At 30.8% G+C, this 20756-nt stretch overlaps 1 protein-coding gene across 1 annotated transcript in view; it reads left to right on the top strand.

Moving 5' to 3' along the window:
• Positions 1 to 19691, top strand: part of LOC107451538 (acetylcholine receptor subunit alpha-like 1) — a 128041-nt gene extending 108350 nt beyond the window's left edge. The window contains exon 7 of the mRNA XM_087163781.1: positions 18039 to 19691. Coding sequence (XP_087019907.1) covers positions 18039 to 18230 — 192 coding nt within the window. The 3' untranslated portion in view covers positions 18231 to 19691. The remainder of the gene's footprint in view (positions 1 to 18038) is intronic.
• Positions 19692 to 20756: the final 1065 nt, after the last annotated feature.

The raw sequence follows: 20756 nt of genomic DNA, 5'->3' as shown, positions 1-20756 counted from the left end.
ACTGTTACCCACTTAGCATTTTTGTCCAAATATTACGTTTATATAACATGATTCCAAAATTTCTGGTACAATAAGCTAGAGAAAAGTTATTAATTTTCTCTCATTTTTTTGCATCTGAATTTTTACATTGGTAAAAACGATATAAATTCTAAAAGCTTTAAATATTCTTTTTAAAATTGAGCCAACAGTTTACTAATGTAAAAATCTTTCAAAATATCTGCCGCTGGAATATTAATTGCTTTCTCAAAGTTAGTAAAAGTGTTTCAATAATTTTGTTTATAACCCTTTTTAAGTATATGTCTAAATATGAGTCTGAAAACCATATTTTCTTGTTGCCAAGCAAGTCTGAAAGCCCTTATGTAACAAGACGGAAAAGAGTAAAAACTGGTTTCGAAAGACTTTTCATTCTAGCATTATTTTCGAGAAAAATAAAATATCTGCAACTATCAAGATTTATTTTATAATTTTAGCATACATATTAAACTGCTTCATTTCCAATATAAAGTAGATATTGTTGAATAGTTTGAAAAAAAGAATAAATAAACTCCTCCCAACAACTAGTTATAATTGAGATGGTTTTACTACCAGCCTTTTCTCTTTTCCGTCTCGCTTTCACCCCTGTTACCAAGGCTACACTTTACATGACTTGCTCAAATGGCCACACTGTAAATAACCATAAACTATATTTTCAAATATTAGACAGATTTTGCCAGTTTTTTAAATGGCATATCTGAAAAAAGTGGTGAATGATATAAGCCTACAAATTGTTCAGGTTTAACTTGTTTTCGGGATAAGTAAATCTATTCTTTTCTTCAATCTATTCAACAACATCTAATTAATTTTAAAAAAGAAGCAGTTTCATATATATTCTATAATTGTAAAAAAAAAAATCTTAGTTACAGGTATGGTTTTTTCGAATAAAAATATTTGAATGAGATGATTTTAGTGCTTGTTTTTTTCCTTTTTCCATCCATATATAAGGTTTTAGCCCTGAGGAGGATATGTAAAAATCACACTTGAACTTTGTAGTACCATAACATTATGTCCTCTTATATCATACTTATAATACTGTTACTAAACTTTTAAGAGCTCCTGTTTATAATGATAATGTTTATTTTTTCCCTTACTTATAAGTGCTTAATATCTTAGGGTGGTACGATTAAGAGATCATTTGGTAGGAAATAAGCAACCAGTCTCCAAAATTATACCACTTGCTGACAGCGCGGAAACAATTAATTTTCAGAACTTATTGCACAAATATTACTATCAAAAAATAGTGTAGTTAGTTGAATGAATCTGATTTGGATACAAAAATGTATCTTTTACTCAAAAAATGTACAATACTCTTTGGGCTTCACAATTCCTCGAATTTTAGAACTTGAAAAAAAAACTTAGACTTATATTTTATACAACAATAACAAGAAATAAATGGGAAATAATTTTACTCTTTAACAATACATAACAGTAACCTTATATCATTGACATTTAAAATTGGAAACGTTTTTCAATTTTCTTTAATTTTTTTTAAATTATAAAGGTTTCTCTCCGATACCCATTAACCGGTTAACGCCCAGCGTCATAGATATAGGACAGTTCCTTTTTTCAAAGACATTCATAGTGGTGGGAAACTTTTTTCAGTATTTTCATTTATCGGGGTGAATTAAAAGATTCTCAAATATCACAATGATTTAGTTATTTCTGATTAGATATAGAATTATAAGGAGCAAGTACTTTTTGACCTCTTCCCCCCATCTCCATTCCACCTCACTATTCCTCATCATCGAATTACTACTATAGATGAATCGGTTAATGCCGTTTCGCGGCAGCGCACCGAGATTTACGTGATTTCTACCTACCATTCTACGAAGTACTTTTTGATCTATCAAAGACTTTTAGAATGCCCTAGCAGTAGAAAAAACAATTAATTTCTATAATATATTAAACCACTTTTTCCATAAAATCACTTTTTGTATGATTTCAATTTATAACTTCGGGATGAAACGGGTTAATTTCCACCACTCTGAATGTTAAATTTTTCACAGCTTAAAGTTTGTTGACCACTTTCCTTAAAAGCATCTAGGTTTTATACAGTAGTTTGGAAAACAGTGGTTTTTGTCCACTAAAATCTAGCTAGAAAAATGAAAAAAAATTACTTAAAAAGTGTTATAACTTTCAAACAATTTATAATTTTGAAAATAAAAGCCTCGTGCTATCCAATTACGTGATAACGTTTCCGAGCTGTGTTTCCGAAAAGATTGAAGCTGGTAGTTTAATTATTTAATTCGTGTAATTTTTCTTGGAAGAACAAAACAGTCGTATTCAAAATGATTTATTAATTACACTCTACAAGAAAAAAATCCAAGAAAAAAATCGACGCACCAAGAAGCAATCATCCGATTGCTTTGAAATTTCGTATGCATGAATGTTTTGAACAGATCAGGCTGGAATGATGCCGACTGAGGACTTATAGTCTTTAGCGACGAGTCCCGCTTCCAACTGTGTCCTGACGATCATCGAAGACGTGTTTGGAGAAGCATAGAGCAGAGAGGGGATCCTGCCTTCGCTATTGCACGCCACACCAGCCCTGAACAAGGCATTATTGTCTGGGGTGCCATTTCCTTTGACACCCGGACCCCTTTGGTCGTCATTAGAGGTACACTTACTGCACAGCAGTACGTCGACGATATCCTAAGACCTGCTTTGCTACCGCTCCTTTTGCAACCCCCTGGCTGGTTTTTCAGCAGGACAATACCAGACCACATACGGTACGTGTTGCTATGAACTGTCTGCAAGCTTGTCAAACTCTTCCTAGTCCTTCCAGATCACCAGATCTCTCTCCCATCGAGCATGTCTGGTATATGATGGGAAGGCGATTGCATCTGGCACGGAATGTTGATGACCTCGTTCGCCAATTGGATCGAATTTTGCAGGAAATGCAGCAAGAGACCATCCGGGAGCTTTATCGGTCTATGCCACGCCGTGTGACAGCTTGTATCCAGGCTAGAGGCGGGTCAACACCTTATTGAACTTGTTACTGTAACTCTGCAATAAATTATTCAATTGTTCTGAAATTTTAATCATAGCTACCACTTTATTAATTTGGCTGCTATATCATTTATTTTAGTTTATTTAACATGGAAAGTCATTAGAGGTTGAAAAATTCATAAACTTTATAAAACTTCATTTAATTTTAAATGTGGTAGTTTTACAACAGCAAAAGTATCTGAAATGATGCATGCTTGAATTGTCTGCTTTTCAGTGTTTAATTGTTTTTAACCTTAAGTGTCGATCTTATATGTCTCAATATTTCCCCCCTCAAAAACGTGGCTGAGCAAGTGTTTAAGATTTATTTTGACGGAACTAGTTAACTATATTTACCCTAATAAATTTAAATATACACGGGTTGAACAGAAATATGGAAATACTCCTACACAAACACTATGTGAACAATCTTTACAAAAGCAAATGTTTAGGATGGTTTTACATAGAGAAACTGTTGGCACAATTGGAAAGATCATGCATGAAGTTTTTAAAAAAGGCGTCCGTTTTAACCATGCAAAATTTGCAAGGGTAAAAATTAGAGTAGGAAATTAAAAGCTGCTTTCTTTTTTCACTTACACTATAATTAAAATAGCATTTTATCCACCTGGTTACCCACTTAGTATTTTTATCCAAATATTACGTTTATATCACATGATTCCAAAATTACTGCTACTGTAAGCTAGAAAGAAGTTATTAATTTTCTCTCATTTTTCTGCATCCGAATTTTGCATTGGTAAAAACGATATAATTTCTAAAAGCTTTAAATATGCTTTTTAAAATTGAGCCAACAGTTTGAACCAATGTAAAGATCTTTCAAAATATCTGCCGCTAAAAGATTAATTACTTACTTAAAGTTAGTAAAAGAGTTTCAATAATTTTGTTTATAACCCTTTTTAGATATTATGTCTAAATCTGAGTCTGAAAACCATATTTTCATATTGCCAAAGGTACTTCGTTTTGATTTTTTTTTGTTGTTGGACTCGATTTTTAAAAATTATTTGATTCTTTTTCTGTGAGATTTTCTTCAAAATTGGTAAAGTTATATCTAGTTCTTCTGCAAGCATTCTATCGAAGCTTTTAATTTTAATTTCTCAAGCGCCCTCTTTTTGTCAAAAAAAAGACACTGTATAATAGTTTATGTGGTTCTGCATATGCGTGATTCTTCAGAAAGTGTGACGTATAAAGTGTAATTTGTGAAGTAATTTTTTTTTACCAAAAGTGACAGCATTGATGAAATTAATTTACTCACGATTGACTATAATGAATTTAACATTTTCTTATTCATTTTACAGTGATGCTAACTTGTTTGTCTTTTTGTGGAGAAATAATTTTTCTGGAGATATAAAAATTTATGCTGATTCTTGGATTAATAAACTCTGTGGCTCGACACTACATTTAAATAATTCAAACATTCATATCATATGCGACTTTGTTTGAATTATTTTCTGTTTTGCTCAGATACCTATCTCTATTTGATAAGCAAAGTGATACTAAGAGAGCATTTTAAGATATATTCGAAATTAAACGCAATTAAGTTTTAATTGTTAAATCGCAACCACTTAATAAAATCTTTTTGCTGAAAGTGGAGCGGTTGGCAATAGTTGTTAGGCATATAGTTAAATTAAATATCAAATTCTATGAAAAAGCCACCTCTTGCTTAGCAGTAAATTTCACCTTTATGAGATTTCAACCATAGACAAGAACATCAGACCAATAGCAGCATACTATTGCAGTGATGCATCATATTCCCGACATCAATAGCACGTACATAACCTCATTTTCACCATACCAGCTTATCTCAAGTTATACCTTGTTTTTTTACATTTTGCTCTTATCACCCTATTGCATATAACTACATAGTCAGAACTCAATGATCCATATGAATACTCCTTTACTTCATTTGCATTACACTACCTCATCGAAACACCACTAAGTTCAAGTTGAAGATGAAAGGGAAAAGGGCCTCAGTTGCCAAGATATTTAATAGAGTTCAGTTCAGGAACAGTTGATATTCTTCAATTTAAATAGCTACCAACTCTTACGAATTAATATTTATAATATATAATTTTTGAATTCCTAGTTGTCGCAGAGCTTACACTTTTTCACATATCTTGAATTTATTAATTTATTTTGAATCGAATCATCTGGTCAGTCAAGTAATGATTTATTAATTACTGGATTTAAGTATGATTTGATAAACCGATATGTCTGAGTACCGTCTGTGTTGAAGGCTTCAATCGAACCAATTTCCTCAGACCTAAAAGCCAAAATACAAATAAAGTTTCTTATCGATCCTAAAATGATGAATTTTTCTGGAAGAAGCTTCAGGGGTGAGAGCGAGACCGAAAAACTGGTAGTTGAAACATTTCAGGTATAGCTTGTTTTTGGGAGGAGTAAATCTATTCTTTTTTTCAAACTATTCCACAACATCTAATTTATTTCAAAAAAGAAGCAGTTTCATATATATTCTATAATAGTAAAAAAAAGTATTATTATTATTAATTATATAAATATGCAATCTATTATTATTATATAAATTATATAAATATGCAATCATGTTAATTAATTCAAATTAGGCAGTGGTAAATATGATAAAGGAAACAGTAATTTGGCCTACATTTTAACAGATTACTATCAATATATTTTTTCTACTGATCCTGCTCATAGCTACTCTAAAAATGTCCCTTACATAATTTATCCACTCAACCCTTTAGTTTTATATCGTAGGTCTCCCGAAATATTATATTCAAGAAATTTGTAAATAACTCGACCAATGATCCAAAAGATATATTTATAAAAATAAATGGTAGGGTATTTACTCTTAACTGTATTTATCTGATAAACCGGTTAGAGCTGTCCGATAGTTTCGTTACAAGCTTGCACTTGCTTTTTTGAATATACAAGGCTGTTTTATGCGAAAAATTCTTCCATTGGAAGCTGAGCTTATATTCTTTTACCTCTTATTATTCGCTGTGTATCTTTGATTGTAAGTTATTTTTTACAACATTACACGCAAATTATTCAAATGTGTATATAAAACGCCACTTAGGCAAACCTGCCAACTTTTAATCCCTTCCATTATCATTTTTCCCAGTGGTATTAAAATGGAATTAAAATTTCAATTTTAAGCAAACAAATACGTTGTATTTGAAAAAAATTAAGTTAACTACCATGATAGAAATGCGTATTAATATATAAGCTTAATTTTTGTGAGAATAGTGGTGATCAAAATCATTTAAAAATTAAATTTATAAAAGAAAAAATAATATAAATTTACTACCACTTTAAATATGAAAATAAAATCTCCCGCAAAATCCGGAAGAGTTGGCAGGTATGACTTAGGTAAAGCTTACTCGTTCTGAGGTCCTTAAAATATTGTTAAAACAACCAAAAGTTCTGAAAGATTTAGTTTTTAATTGTCAACCGTTTTGGAAAAAATGCTGTAATTTGCTCGCTTGTAAATACTGTGTCTCATTAATCTAGAACTAATACCTTTGAAGTAAAGGGTAAATACACTACCATTTTCTTTTACAAAATTAACTTTTGCATGACTGTAAAATGAAGCTCATATTTTATATTTTCCACAATTTCAGATTCAGCCGCTAATTCAAACGTGTAGGAGTTTAAAATACTCTAATTTCCGAAGCCATAAAAGATTACCTTCAATATGCGATATTTGTTTTGGTTGCTATATCACTTAAACTTATTGCATTCTAATAAATATTAAGCAAAGGGAAAAAATTCGCAAATTATATAAAACTTTATTTATAAATTAATGTGGTAGTTTTATTAGTAGCAAATTTGTCTTAAATGATACGTGCTTGATTTTCGGTCGATTTTTCAGTCTGTTTAATAGTTTTTACCCTATAGTTTATAATGGGTAAAATAGGTTTATATAGCTTAATAAGTTTCCCCCCTCAAAAACGTGGTTGAACAAGTGTTAAATATTTATTTTTAAGAAACTAGATAACTATATTTACCCTAATAAATTTAAATGTACAGGATTTTCACAAAAATATGGAAAAACTCCTATGTAAACACTGTGTGAACAATCTTACCAGAAGCAAAATATTTAGGAAGGTTTTACATAGAATAACTATAGGCACAATTGCAAAGATCAGGTTTGAATATTTAGAAATGGAGTCCGTTTTAACCATGCAAAATTTGCATGGGCCAAAATCAGCGTAGCAAATTAAAAGCTACTCTCTTTTTTCACTTACACTTCAATTAAAAAAGTATTCTTAGCAACTTGGTTATCTACTTAGCATTTTTTCCAAATATTACGTTTATATAAAATGATTCCAAGATTTCTGGTACTAAAGCTAGAAGGAAGTTATAAATTTTCTCTCTGTTTTTTAATTCCGAATTTTGCAATGGTAAGAGCGATATAAATTCTAAAAACTTTAAATAGGCTTTTTAAAATTTTTCCATCAGTTTATCAATGCAAAAATCATTCAAAATGTTTGGCGCTAGAAGATTAATTGCTTACTTAAAGTTAGTAAAAGTGTTTCATTAATTTTGTTTATAACCCTTTATAAATATATGACTAAATCTGAGTCTGAATACCATATTTTCTTGTTGCCAAAGATACATTTTACTTGGCTTGCTCGACTTGCCACACGGTTAGTAACTAAACACAAAATTTTCAAATATTAGACAGATTTTGCTAGTTTTTTAAATGGCATATCTGAATAAAGTGGTGAATGATATAAGCCTACAAATTGTTCAGGTTTAACTTGTTTTCGGGAGAAGTGAATCTATTCCTTTCTTCAAACTATTCTACAACATCTAATTTATTTAAAAAAAGAAGCAGTTTCATATATATTCTATAAGTGTAAAAAAAAAATCTTAGTTACAGGTATGGTTTTTTCGAATAAAAGTTCTTGAATGAGATGATTTCAGTACTTGTTTTTTCTTTTCTCCGTCCATATATAAGGTTTTAGCCCTGAGCAGGATATATAAAAATCACACTTGTACTTAACAACTTGTACATAACATTCTGCCCTTTTAAATCATACTTATAGTACAGTTGCTAAACTTTTAAGAGCTCCTGTTTATTATGATAATGTTTATTTTTTCCCTTAATTGTAAGTGCTTAATATTTTAGGGTGGTACGATTAATGGATCATTTGGTACGAATTAAGCAACCAGTCTCCAAAATTATACCACTTGCTGACAGCGCGGAAACAATTAATTTTAAGAACTTATTGCACAAATATTATTATCAAAAAATAGTGTAGTTAGTTGAATTTACCATAAATCTGATTAGAATACAAAAATTTATCTTTTAATCAAAAAATTTACAATACTTCCTGGGCTTTACAATTCCTCGAATTTTAGAGCTTGAAAAATACTTAGACTTATATTTTGTACAACAATAAGAAGAAATAAATGAGAAGTAATTTTACTCTTTAACAATACATAACAGTAACCTTATATCATTGACATTTAAAGTTGGAAGCGTTTTTTATTTTATTTTTTTTAAATTATAAAGGCTTCTCTCTGATACCCATCAATTACCTACCACTCGAAATGTTAAAATTTTCCCAGCTTAAAGTTTGTTGACCACTTTCATTAAAAGAAGCCCGGTTATACCGGTGGGAGGCGAGAGAGTGCACAGGGAGTCTTCCCCCTTTTGTAAATAGTGTAAATATTCTTTCTTTATCTTTATCTTCAATTTGTTCCCTATATTATGTATCAACTTGCGACTTATCTTTATGTATGACTCAGACTTGATTTTATCAATTATTGTTCATTCTGAGATTTAACTTAATGTTAACGCAGCACCTCCCTTCCCTTCCACCACATATTAACCAATTTAGATGAAAGAGCAGATATCCATACATGGATAGGTACTCTGAAAAAAGTTGATTAGTTAGTTAGTTAGTTCATTAAAAGCATCTAGGTTTTATAGAGTAGATTGGCAAACAGCGGTTTTTGTCCAATAAAACCAAGCTAGAAAAAACGAAAAAAAATTACTTAAAAATTGCAATAACTTTCAAACAATTTTTAATTTCGAAAAATAAAAGCCTCGTGCTATTCAATTACGTTTCTGAACTGTGTTTTCGAGAAGATTGAGGCTGGTGGTTTATTTATTCAATTCATGAAATTTTTCTTGGAAGAACAAAACAGTCGAATTCAAAATGATTTATTAATTATATAGATATGCTTTCATGATTATTATTTCAAACCAGGCAGTGGTAAAAAAGACATGGCTAACAGTTATTTGGCTCACATTTCAACAGATTTGTATCAAAATATTTTTACTATCCCATTTTTTTCGACTGATCCTGCTTACAGCTACTCTAAAAATGTCATTTACATAATTTATTCACTCAGCCAATCAGTTTGAAATAGTTAGTCTTTCGAAAAATTCTCTCCAATAAACAGCATTTGCCATCATACAATGATTTAAAAGGTATATTTATAAAAATGAGTGGTACGGTATTTACTCTTAACTGTATTTATTAGATATACCGGTTAGAGCTGTCCGATAGATTCATTACAAGTTTGAATATGTTTGCACTTGCTCTTTTGCGCTAAATATGCAAGGCTGCTTTTGTGGAAGCCAAGCTTCTTCTTGTGAAAGCTAAGCTTATGTTCGTACGTATTATTATTTGCTTTGCATCTTTGATTGTGAGTTATTTTCTGCACCACTACACGCAAATTATTCAAAAGTGTTTATAAAACACCACTTTAGTAGAGCTTACTCGCGGTGAGGTCCTTAAATTATTACTAAAACAACCAAAAGTTCTGAAAGATTGAGTGTTTAATTGTCTACCATTTTGCAAAAAAAAAACGCTGTATTTTGCAGCCTTGTAAATACTGTGTCTCATTAATACCTTTGAAGTAAAGGGTAAATACACTACCATTTTCTTTTACAAAATTAACTTTTGCATGACTGTAAAAGGAGGCATGTATTTTATTACTTTATATTATCCACCACTTTAGATTTTTTTTTAAAAAAAAAGAGATGCACTCGTACTTTAGCCGCTGATTCAAGCTTGAAGGAGGTTAAAAATCTCGAATTTCCTAAGCCATAAAAATTATTTTGAACATGCGATTTTTGGATTATCATAGCTACCAATTTATTAATTTGGTTGCTATCTCATCAAATTTAGTTTTTAAATTCAAGGAAGAGGGTTGTTTTTATATGAAAAAATCATAGTATATATAAAACTTCATTTAATTATAAATGTGGTAGTTTTAAGAATAGAAAAAGTGTCTGAAATGATGCATGCTACAATGCAGAGTTGGCCGTTGATTACAGTAATCGATTACAACTGTAATTGATTACAGATAATTACAGCTATGTAATCAATTACTTGTAATCACGATTACAAGTAATCAATTACTTGTAATCGTGATTACAACTTTCAAAAAATTTTGATTACAGCTGTAATCATGATTACAATTTTGATTACAGTAATCAATTACTTGTAATCACGATTACAAGTAATCAATTACTTGTAATCGTGATTACAACTTTCAAAAAATTTTGATTACAGCTGTAATCATGATTACAATTTTGATTACAGTAATCAATTACTTGTAATCTTGATTACTTGTAATCATGATTACAAGTAGTCACAAAAAAACGATTACGAGTAATTATGATTACAAGTAATTAAAATATATGATTACATGTAATCATGATTACATGTAATTTGATTACAAGTAATTGTGATTACTTGTAATCAAACTATACGATTACAAGTTATTACGATTGTATACTATAGTCAAATTTTTTATGTAAGTATTCATGTGTTTACATATTTTTATGTACATAGAATGTACGCACGCATGAACGTACAATTTGCGATTCCTATACATACAATGTATGCACAAACGTTGTTTGTACGTACAATATTCATAATTATATTGTAATATACTTAATGCAATGCGTATAAGCTTAGTACATATAATTATGCATTTATGATACATGTACGCATGTATGTTAGTTTGTACAAAAAGGCAATGTTTTGTATCTTTGTATACATAGACAATGTATGTATGAACGTATACGAAAATAATGTTTATGCGTTTGCATGCTTTTATGTACTTAAGTGCATATATTGTATAAATTTACGATAATAGCACGTATATACAATGTACGTTTGTATATAAAATTGTACGTATTTGCGTACAATATGTAAAAATGTTATTTAAAGGTACAATATATGCACATAGTTGCGTAAATAAAATGCGTACATGTATACATGCATATTTATATGTACATCGATATATGTGCACGCAAAGTATGTACTAATGTACAACTTATGTATGTACTTGTATAACTACATACTTTGTTAATACTTATGCGCATGTAATGCATGGATGTACAAAAAAATAGTTATATGCACAATGTATGCATGTGCATACAACGTATACATGTACATAATTACAAGTAATGTACAAATACGTGCGTACATTTAAATATATGTAATTACAATATACACATACATTGTGCATACATTAAAAAAATTTATATGAGTAAAGTTATTAAAATTTGTTTTAAAATTATTCTAAGGTATATGAAACTCGACCTCATATTTTTTAGAAAGCAAACGATAATTTTATTTGGAATTTCTGAATATTAATTCCACACATAAAATTTACCGTTTTTCTTACCATTTAAAAAATTTCTATGAATCATGCATTATGTTATAAAAAATATAATTCTGTATTGTCAAACATTTCATGAAAATACCTGAAAATAATTTTTTATTCAGAGAATTTCAAAATGATATAGAACAATTAAAGCTGAAAACTAAATTTAAATATCGTTTGATTTTGTCATTTAACTTGCTTGAGTCATTAAAAGTTAACTTACATGCATTTTATTTATTGCATTGTACACATATTTAGACATAAATGTAATGCACATATGTATACGTGTAATGTATGTACGCTTGTACAATGTATGTACATACATTCATGTATTGTACGTGCATATATAGTACATATGGATATGCATACATGGAACATACGTGTATTGTACATGTGTGGATACATTCATTGTACATATATACATTGCACCATATGCATAGATAGGGATAGCATGCATGTACACATGTAAAATTTGTACGAAAGAATTATGCCCAATATATCTATGCACATACGTACTGTATATGTACACACATATGTACATTATATGAACATTATATGTTCATTTCATCATATGTACATTATATGAATATACATCTGTACGCTATATGTATATACATCTGTACAATATATGCATCTCAAATGTGTGTATGTACGTACGTTATGCATGTCGAATGCATGCATGTATATATGTGAAATATAAATACGCCCAATGTACGTACAATAGTTCACAAATGTATTATGCATATTTGGATACTTACATTGAGCATGAACATATTATGTACATGTACATAAATACACTGGACATGCATATCATGTACATGTATACATACATATATTGTACATCCTACAGATATACCTATATTGTACATGCATACATATATTGTACTGTTCATAAATAAATTGCACATACATGCATGGGACATACATTGTACAGACAATGTATGTATGTTCGTACAAACACAAGTACTTGTATATACATGCGTACATGAACATAGATATACATTTTACATACACAAATTTTTGCATAAAATGCATATATTCATTGTGTATAAATGTACATGCCTACATTGTTTGCACATACATACGTAATTATTATCTATATACATACGTACATATATTTTATACCTACAATATAAGTGTATGTACATGTGTGTGATACTAAAATGTCTGAACATATGCACTAGATAAAATCATACGTACATACATTTCAGTTACATTCATTTGTACGTATACAAATACGTACAAAATGCAGTACATGTTAATACGTGCAAAATGTATCATTATAAAATACATTCTACTATCTACTGTAAAATATAATCATTTATAAGAATACAATAGTCTTGTAATCGTGTAATTAGATTACATGTAATCATAATTACATGTAATCAAATTACATGTAATCATATATTTTGATTACTTGTAATCATAATTACTTGTAATCGTTTTTGTTGTGATTACTTGTAATCGCAATTACTTGGAATCATGATTACAAGTAATTGATTACTGTAATCAAAATTGTAATCATGATTACAGCTGTAATCAAAATTTTTTGAAAATTGTAATCATGATTACAAGTAATTGATTACTGTAATCGACTATGTAATCATGATTACAGCTGTAATCAAACTTTGTAATCACGATTACAAGTAATTGATTACTGTAATCAATATTGTAATCATGATTACAGCTGTAATCAAAATTTTTGAAAATTGTAATCATGATTACAAGTAATTGATTACTGTAATCAAAAAATGTAATCGATTACATTTTTGGCCAACTCTGCTACAATGTCAGTTTTTCAGTGATGTTTAATTGTTTTTTACCTTAAATGTTTGCCTTTTTTCAAAATTTTTCCCCTCAAAAACGTGGTTGTGCAAGTGTTTAAGATTTATTTTGAAGAAACAAGATAACTATATTTACCCTAATAAATTTAAATATACATGCATAGCTGCCAACTCTTCCGGTTTTCCCGGAAGATTTTATTTTCATATTTAAAGTGCTACCAAAATTCATGTTATTTCACTAAAATTTGTGAATTATAATAATAATTTTAAATCAGTTTGTCGACCACTACATATAAATAATTACAACAAATATATAAAAGCATAGTAGTCGTTGCGACAGCGAATTTTAATCAGATTAAAATTTAAAAATATTTCTTAGGTAAATAGTTTTTCAGTAATGGATTTTCAGAGTGGTTATAAAACAATAAACGAAAAACAATCTGATTCCGAAATATATTTATATTTTGATCCCGTTGAGATTCGCTAGCGCAAAGATTATTATGCTTTCATATATTTATTGTAATTATTTATATGTAGTGGTGGTCAAACTCATTTATAGTTATCATTATAATTCAAAAAGTTAATCGAAATAATATGAGTATTGCTACCACTTTAAATACGAAAATAAAATCTTCCGGAAAATCCGGAAGAGTTGGCAGGTATGTAATTGTTTTACTACCTCTTGGAAAATCCATTCTCGAAAAAGAGTGATTGTTGGCAGGAATGTACTCCTACACAAACACCATGTGAACAATCTTTACAGAAGCAAATGTTTAGGAAGGTTTTACATAGAGAAACTATTGATACAATTGGAAAGATCATGCATGAAGTTTTGAGAAAAAGCGTCCCGTTTTAACCATGTAAAATTTGCTTGGGTAAAAATCAGCGTAGGAAATTAAAAGCTACTTTCTTTTTTCACTTACACTATAATTAAAAAAGCATTTTTATCCACTTGGTTACCCACTTAGTATTTTTATCCAATTATTACGTTTATATAAAATGATTATAATATTTCTGGCACTAAAGCTATAAAGAAGTTATTAATTCAGAAGTTTTTTACATCCGAATTTTGCATTGGTAAAAACGATATATTTTCTAAGCGCTTTAAATATGCTTTTTAAAATTGTGCTAACAATTAACCAATGTAAAAAATTTTCAAAATATCGGGTTGAGTAAAAAGTTTTCCGCCCAGGGGAGATACCTCCGTGCCAGCAGCAGCCATTCCCGTGGTAGTTAACCTTTTCTGAAATGGGCTTTTGCATTTTAAAGCTGAAAGTGGGAACTACACAACTGTGTAATTTGTTTGTCAAAACTTTATCATCTTGTGCACCAGAAAAGTGTTTGAAATGGAGCTCTCACGTAAGCAGATCAGAACGATTATGTACTATGAGTTCCGAAATAAACTCAGTGTAACTGAATGCCACAAGAAAATGTGTGAAAGTTTAGGTTTCAATACTGTTTCTTATGATACAGTAAAAGTTTGGTTTAAAAAGTCTAATAGTGAAAATTTCAACATTGAAGATGAACCACGTTCTGGCCGCCCTATTGAGATTGATTGTGACCAATTAAGGCAAATTATTGATCAAGACAGAAATGTTTCAACACGAACCATTGCGTTAGAGCTTGACGTTTGCCAAAAAACAATAGTAAATGCCCTCAAACGCATAAATTTAACATTTAAGTTTAACCGCTGGGTGCCTCACGAATTGACTGCTGAAGACAAGAGCAAAAGAAAAGCGGCCTGTTTGGTTCTGCTCAGAGATCAAAGGAAAGAGAACATTCTGGACAGAATTGTGACCTGTGATGAAAAATGGGTATACTACAACAATACTAGACGTAAAGAAGGGTGGTCAGCACCCGGGAATCAGCAGGTTCGTTTGCAAAACGAACGCTAACTAACAAGAAGGTCCTTCTCTGTATCTGGTGGGATTGTCGTGGAATTATCTACAAGGAGTACCTGAAAAGCGGGCAGGCTATCAACATTACAATTTACAGCAATATGCTAATCAAAGTTAGCGATGCCATTCGCGAAAAATGAAAAAACGAGTTCAGAAAGAAGGTGGTTCTCTTTCATCAAGATAACGTCCGGCCACATGTCAGTGCAATGACCGGCTGGACCCTCTACACACTGGAGTGGGATTTGATGCAACATCCACCATACAGTCCAGACATGTCACCTTCAGATTACTATCTGTTTTCACATTTGCAGCTGCATCTTGATGGCACAATCTTCCGTTCAAATGACGAGGTCATAAATGAGGTTGATCGCTTTCTGGACTCGCGCACCTCCCAGTTCTTCGCAGAAGGGATTGAAAAGTTGCCAAAACGTTGGCAGACTATTGTTGATTTGAATGGAGATTACTATCCTCATTAACTTTGCTGATTTTCGATCTATTTATCATTTTACAGGATTGTTTTTTTTTGGCGGAAAACTTTTTACTCAACCTGATATCTGCCGCTAAAAGATTGATTGCTTACTTAAAGTTGGAAAAGTGTTTCAATAATTTTGTGTAACCCATTATAAGTATATGTCTAAATTTGAAACTGAAAATCATATTTCCTTGTTGCCAAGACTACATTTTTCACTTTTTTCTGTTGGACTTGATTAGGTATAGTTTAGACGTTAAAATTTTTTATATTCGTCTAAACATAACAGTCCTACCAATTTTTCCAAAAAGTACTTAAAATTAAAAGTTGCATTTTCGCAACAGTAGCCTCAAATGGGTTCATAAAATGGCTCTTAAGGCTTTGAAACAAGCCATAAAACGTATTGTTTCAAGGGATAAAGCGTTCGCCTCTCAATATGATGACCCATGTTCGATTCGATTTCCAGAGGAGGCTGGTTGATACGAATTTTGCTCCCTGATCACATCAACCATACTGCTGACATAAGATATCGACAGTAGTAGAAGGTTCATGAGTTAGATTCCCCTTGTCATTGGGATAACAGAGGAAGGTTTTCGTGGTTTTCCATTCCGTGCAACGCAAATGCGAGTTACATGGTGTCCGCGGTCATTGAAAAATTTTAGTATTGGTAGTAAATTTAGGTTAATGCTAGACGATATTTTTTATTTTAATACACCACTTTGTCTTTAAGAGGTTTAGATGCTCGAATTTTCGTGCATATATACTTTCTTTGGAGAACAAATTTTAGTGGTGGTTACACAGAAATTAAATTATAGACATATATTTAATTTTCGTTACCACTTTTAAAAATTTACAAGGCCAATGGGAGCCCTGAGGTTCGTTCCATCAAAAAGTCCTCCACAATGGCTAGTTTATTCCAATACTTGATACAGGAGTTACCTAGTCTTCTAGATCGGGTTCAAAATTACAAAGCTACGGAATTGAACATAGAGAGTCATAAATTCGTAATTGGGTCGACTGTTCCACGCTGGTTGTGAAGTTAAATCTGATAAAGCTGCCTTAGTTAGGCTTTTAAAAATATTCAAAAATTATTAAATGCTATTCATTGATTAGAATGATTTTCATCTAATTGGAATAATATTGATTTTTAACGTATAAGGCACGCGCATTCTAAGTTTTTGTTTTCCTGACGTCTGTGCGTCGAACAAATTTAAAGAATACCTGTTAGGTAAGCGACTCTCAGTAGCTTTTTTAAAAATCCCAATAAATTAAGCCTTACAAACGGCGATAAATAAGGAGTAACAAGGAATGCAATCATATCTCTCAGCCACTCCCCGTGTTCGAGCACATGATCTCAAATATCTGCTCTCCGAATTGTATACCATTATGATCCATACAACAATTTCCTCTAACTATATGCATTTTTTTAAACTATTTTTTATTTATAAATATCAAACGCGTTATCTCAAGGTTTCGTTCAAGTTTCATGCTATTTCAACATTAAAAACGTCCTGAATTGCCCTCTGGAAGTTAAATTGTAACAAGCTTGTATTTATACTTTTTTTTCCTCATTAATATCACGCAAAAAAGGAAAATTAACCAGTGACGGCATGTCACAAAAAAGTTTAAAAATAGCAACGAAGGTAAATGATTTCCCCTTTTCCGCCACCTTAAGGATTAGGAATTCACAAGTTAATATCCTTCGCACTACTTTAGATTTCCATCCAACATGAATGTTGTTGTTGTTGTCGTAGTTGATTTACGTCGCACTAGAGCTACACAATGGGCTATTGGCGACGGTCTGGGAAACATCCCTGAGGATGATCGGAAGATGTGCCATCACTATTTTGATCCTCTGCAGAGGGGATGGCACCCTCGCTTAGGTAGCCCAACAATCTGCACGCGAAGTTGAGCACTTTGCGGTAGAACAGTTTAACGAAGAACCATACCGCACACCCTCGATCCCTAGGCAGACGGATCCAAGTGGACACCCACCCGCACACTGACCGCAGCCAGTGATGCTTAACTTCAGTGATCTGTTGGGAACCGTGTCTTAATGATCAGTCCACTGCGGGACTCTAACATAAATGAATGTCTTGATTGTGTCCCTTTTGAGCGAGTAGTTAGTTAAATACTTTTTATAGGTATAAGTATGTTAATGTTTTCTACATGCTCCTTCACCTATTTATTACGATGATGGTAATCCATCACCTCTACTGTGCTTTTCTTTTGCAGATCGAAAGCGATTGGCAGTATGTTGCTATGGTGTTGGATCGTCTCTTCCTGTGGATATTTACGATAGCGTGTGTGGTTGGAACTGGTTGGATCATTCTCTGCGCCCCGGCTCTCTACGACGACAAACAACCCATCGATATTATGTTTTCTAAGGTGGCACCTCGAATAAGAAGACTTCTAAGGAGTGATTAACCGAATAAATAAATAAAATAAAAATCATATTTCATCATCTCTTGAGAAGAGCAAAACGCCAAATGGCTGCGTCGAAGTTCTTCAACGCAGTCAGTTTTACATGGGTTCCTAAGAACAGTAAAACGAGGGTTCGTGGAATGCTTTTGAAAAAATAAAGAAGTATTATACCTTCTTTTTCATCGCCCTCCAATTTAAAAAATTCGGGTAAATTTCTAATATTAACTTCAATCATGTGGTCAATTACAGGAGGTTCAGTTATCCCAGTGTATATTTTTAGAATCGTTTCAATAATTAAATAAATAGGGTAGATACATTTAAAATCGTAAATTAATATTTAAATGGGGGAAAAGCGTTATCGAAATCGGAAAATTGAGAAAATCGGGAACAAAAAATGCAAATTAATTTGTTTGCCTTATAAAAATGAAAGTTTTTACAAACAATTATGTTCTACCTTCCTTCAGTTTCTTCCATGAATAAAACAACAAACGATCCTCTTATTTTTCAATAATTATTCGTCAGATTATAAAGTCTTCTTAAATATTAATTTACGACTATTATTGTGCACATTCCGTATGTCATTTTTGACAAGACTTTTGTAAAAATATATATTAAGGGCAGTAATGTAAATTCTTGTATTCCTTTAATTATAAATAGAATGGGATATAAGTTATAAATAATATAATGCACCTAAATAACTAATTAAAACAGTAAAATAATTTAAAATATCATTTTTTACCATTTTTACCTGCATTTGATTTTTTTAAAGATTTAATATTTGAGACTTTATTATCAATAAAATTATTTTTTTATTTTTCCTTTGGTTATTTTTATGGTTTTTTGCAATATCAAATGACATCAAGACAGATTTTAATGTCAGCAACAACCTTTATCACAAAGCCCAACAAGGTTTTTAACTGATTAACAAATAAACCTTGCAAGAATGAAACAATGTTGAATTTAACTATGCAGGTTTACACGCTATGAAGTTCGCCTTAAGCTTGTATAAATAAACCTTTTATTTCGAGACTGAACAGCTGTACAAAACAAGACTATACAAACTTACTGAAATCAGGGATGACTCATCATTAACAAATCAAGAGTATAAAGTGTTCTCAAACCGAAGATAAATTAATTTTCCCAAGGCTTATTTTAGATCTTAAAACCTCAAGGAAACAAATTTCAGTGCAGGCATTTATATGCTTTCTTCAACTCTTTAAAAGTGAAAGTTGGCATGATCATTAAATTTTTAACGAAAACAAAATCTTGTATTTAAGAGCTTGGACAAAGCTAGAATGAAAAAAGAACGAAATCAAGGCTACAGTAAAAGCTAAAAAATGATTTTTTAAAACAAATTTTTGCATGCCATTATTCAATTTTTAATGTTACAAGCTTGGCGTACTAATTTTTCTAAGTTTAAAAAATGGTTATTTAATCAAACTTTCTATGCCAACCAAAATAAAATGAAAATACAACGTTTGTCGAAAGGTTACCCGCTGCCTGGGCATTATTCTTAAAAGCACATTTTCTTACTTGATATCCTTAAGCCTGTCAAATAACCCAATTACTTTAGTTATTATATTAGTTATTGGCAAAAAACTTTGGAATTGAGAATTGCGGCAGTGCAGAAGTATAAAACTCTCAAACTTCTCGGCCACACATTATACCTCTCAGCTAAAAATGATCATCCGCGGCTCAGCAGAAAGCATAAAAACACTTAAAAGACTAAAGCCACCATAACAAGAGGCAGGGCAATTTTTCTTACTGCTGTCATGCTTACAATTAATTTAATTAAATTATACAACTATAAGTAATTGTATCAACATCAATTATTTATGAATTAATAATTATGATTAATAATGATGTATGTTGGATAGTAAACTTGAAATGCTTCAGGGCAGTTAAGGGTTAAGTAGATTTAGAAAATAACTCTTTGTTTCTATTTAATTTTTTTACTCAAAATTTATACAACTTTTTCTTTTTTTTACCATATACAACTTATGCAATGTATAGAGAATTAACAAGTTTGAATCTTTATTTATCTCAAAGATCTATTAGTATCGATGGAATTTTGATACATTGTGTTTATTTTTTCAGGCATTCTACGAACTCTGGTGGTTGCATCTTTATGGTAGGCCGCTAGTAGATTTCATCTGCATTTCAGATGGCCTACATTAAAATTTTCCGCATTCATTTATCATTCATTTTCATTCAGTTATGCTTTAATCGCGAGACATAGTTTTGTCTGCTATATTTCTGCTCAGCATTATAATTCTAAATATTTATAAAGTTAAAAATGAAATACGAATAAATTTCAGTAATACAAGAAAAATATTTAAAAAAAATTATTAAATAGATTCTGTGAATTAAAAAAATTATTGCGTTTATAATTGTTTTGTAAATTATTTTTCAACACTTTAATTATTCAAGTTTTTAGAAACACCTATTCATCGATAAAGGAAGTGTATTTATGATTGTATGTTTAATATTTATTAGCGAACTTTTGAAAATCCTGATGGACTTCCTGAG

This window comes from Parasteatoda tepidariorum, chromosome 5, assembly GCF_982258835.1.
Source record: "Parasteatoda tepidariorum strain Cologne lab strain chromosome 5, Ptep-v5.0, whole genome shotgun sequence".
Taxonomy (NCBI): domain Eukaryota; kingdom Metazoa; phylum Arthropoda; class Arachnida; order Araneae; family Theridiidae; genus Parasteatoda; species Parasteatoda tepidariorum.
The sequence above is the reverse complement of the archived record's forward strand: the minus strand, read 5'-3'. Positions and strand labels throughout refer to the sequence as shown.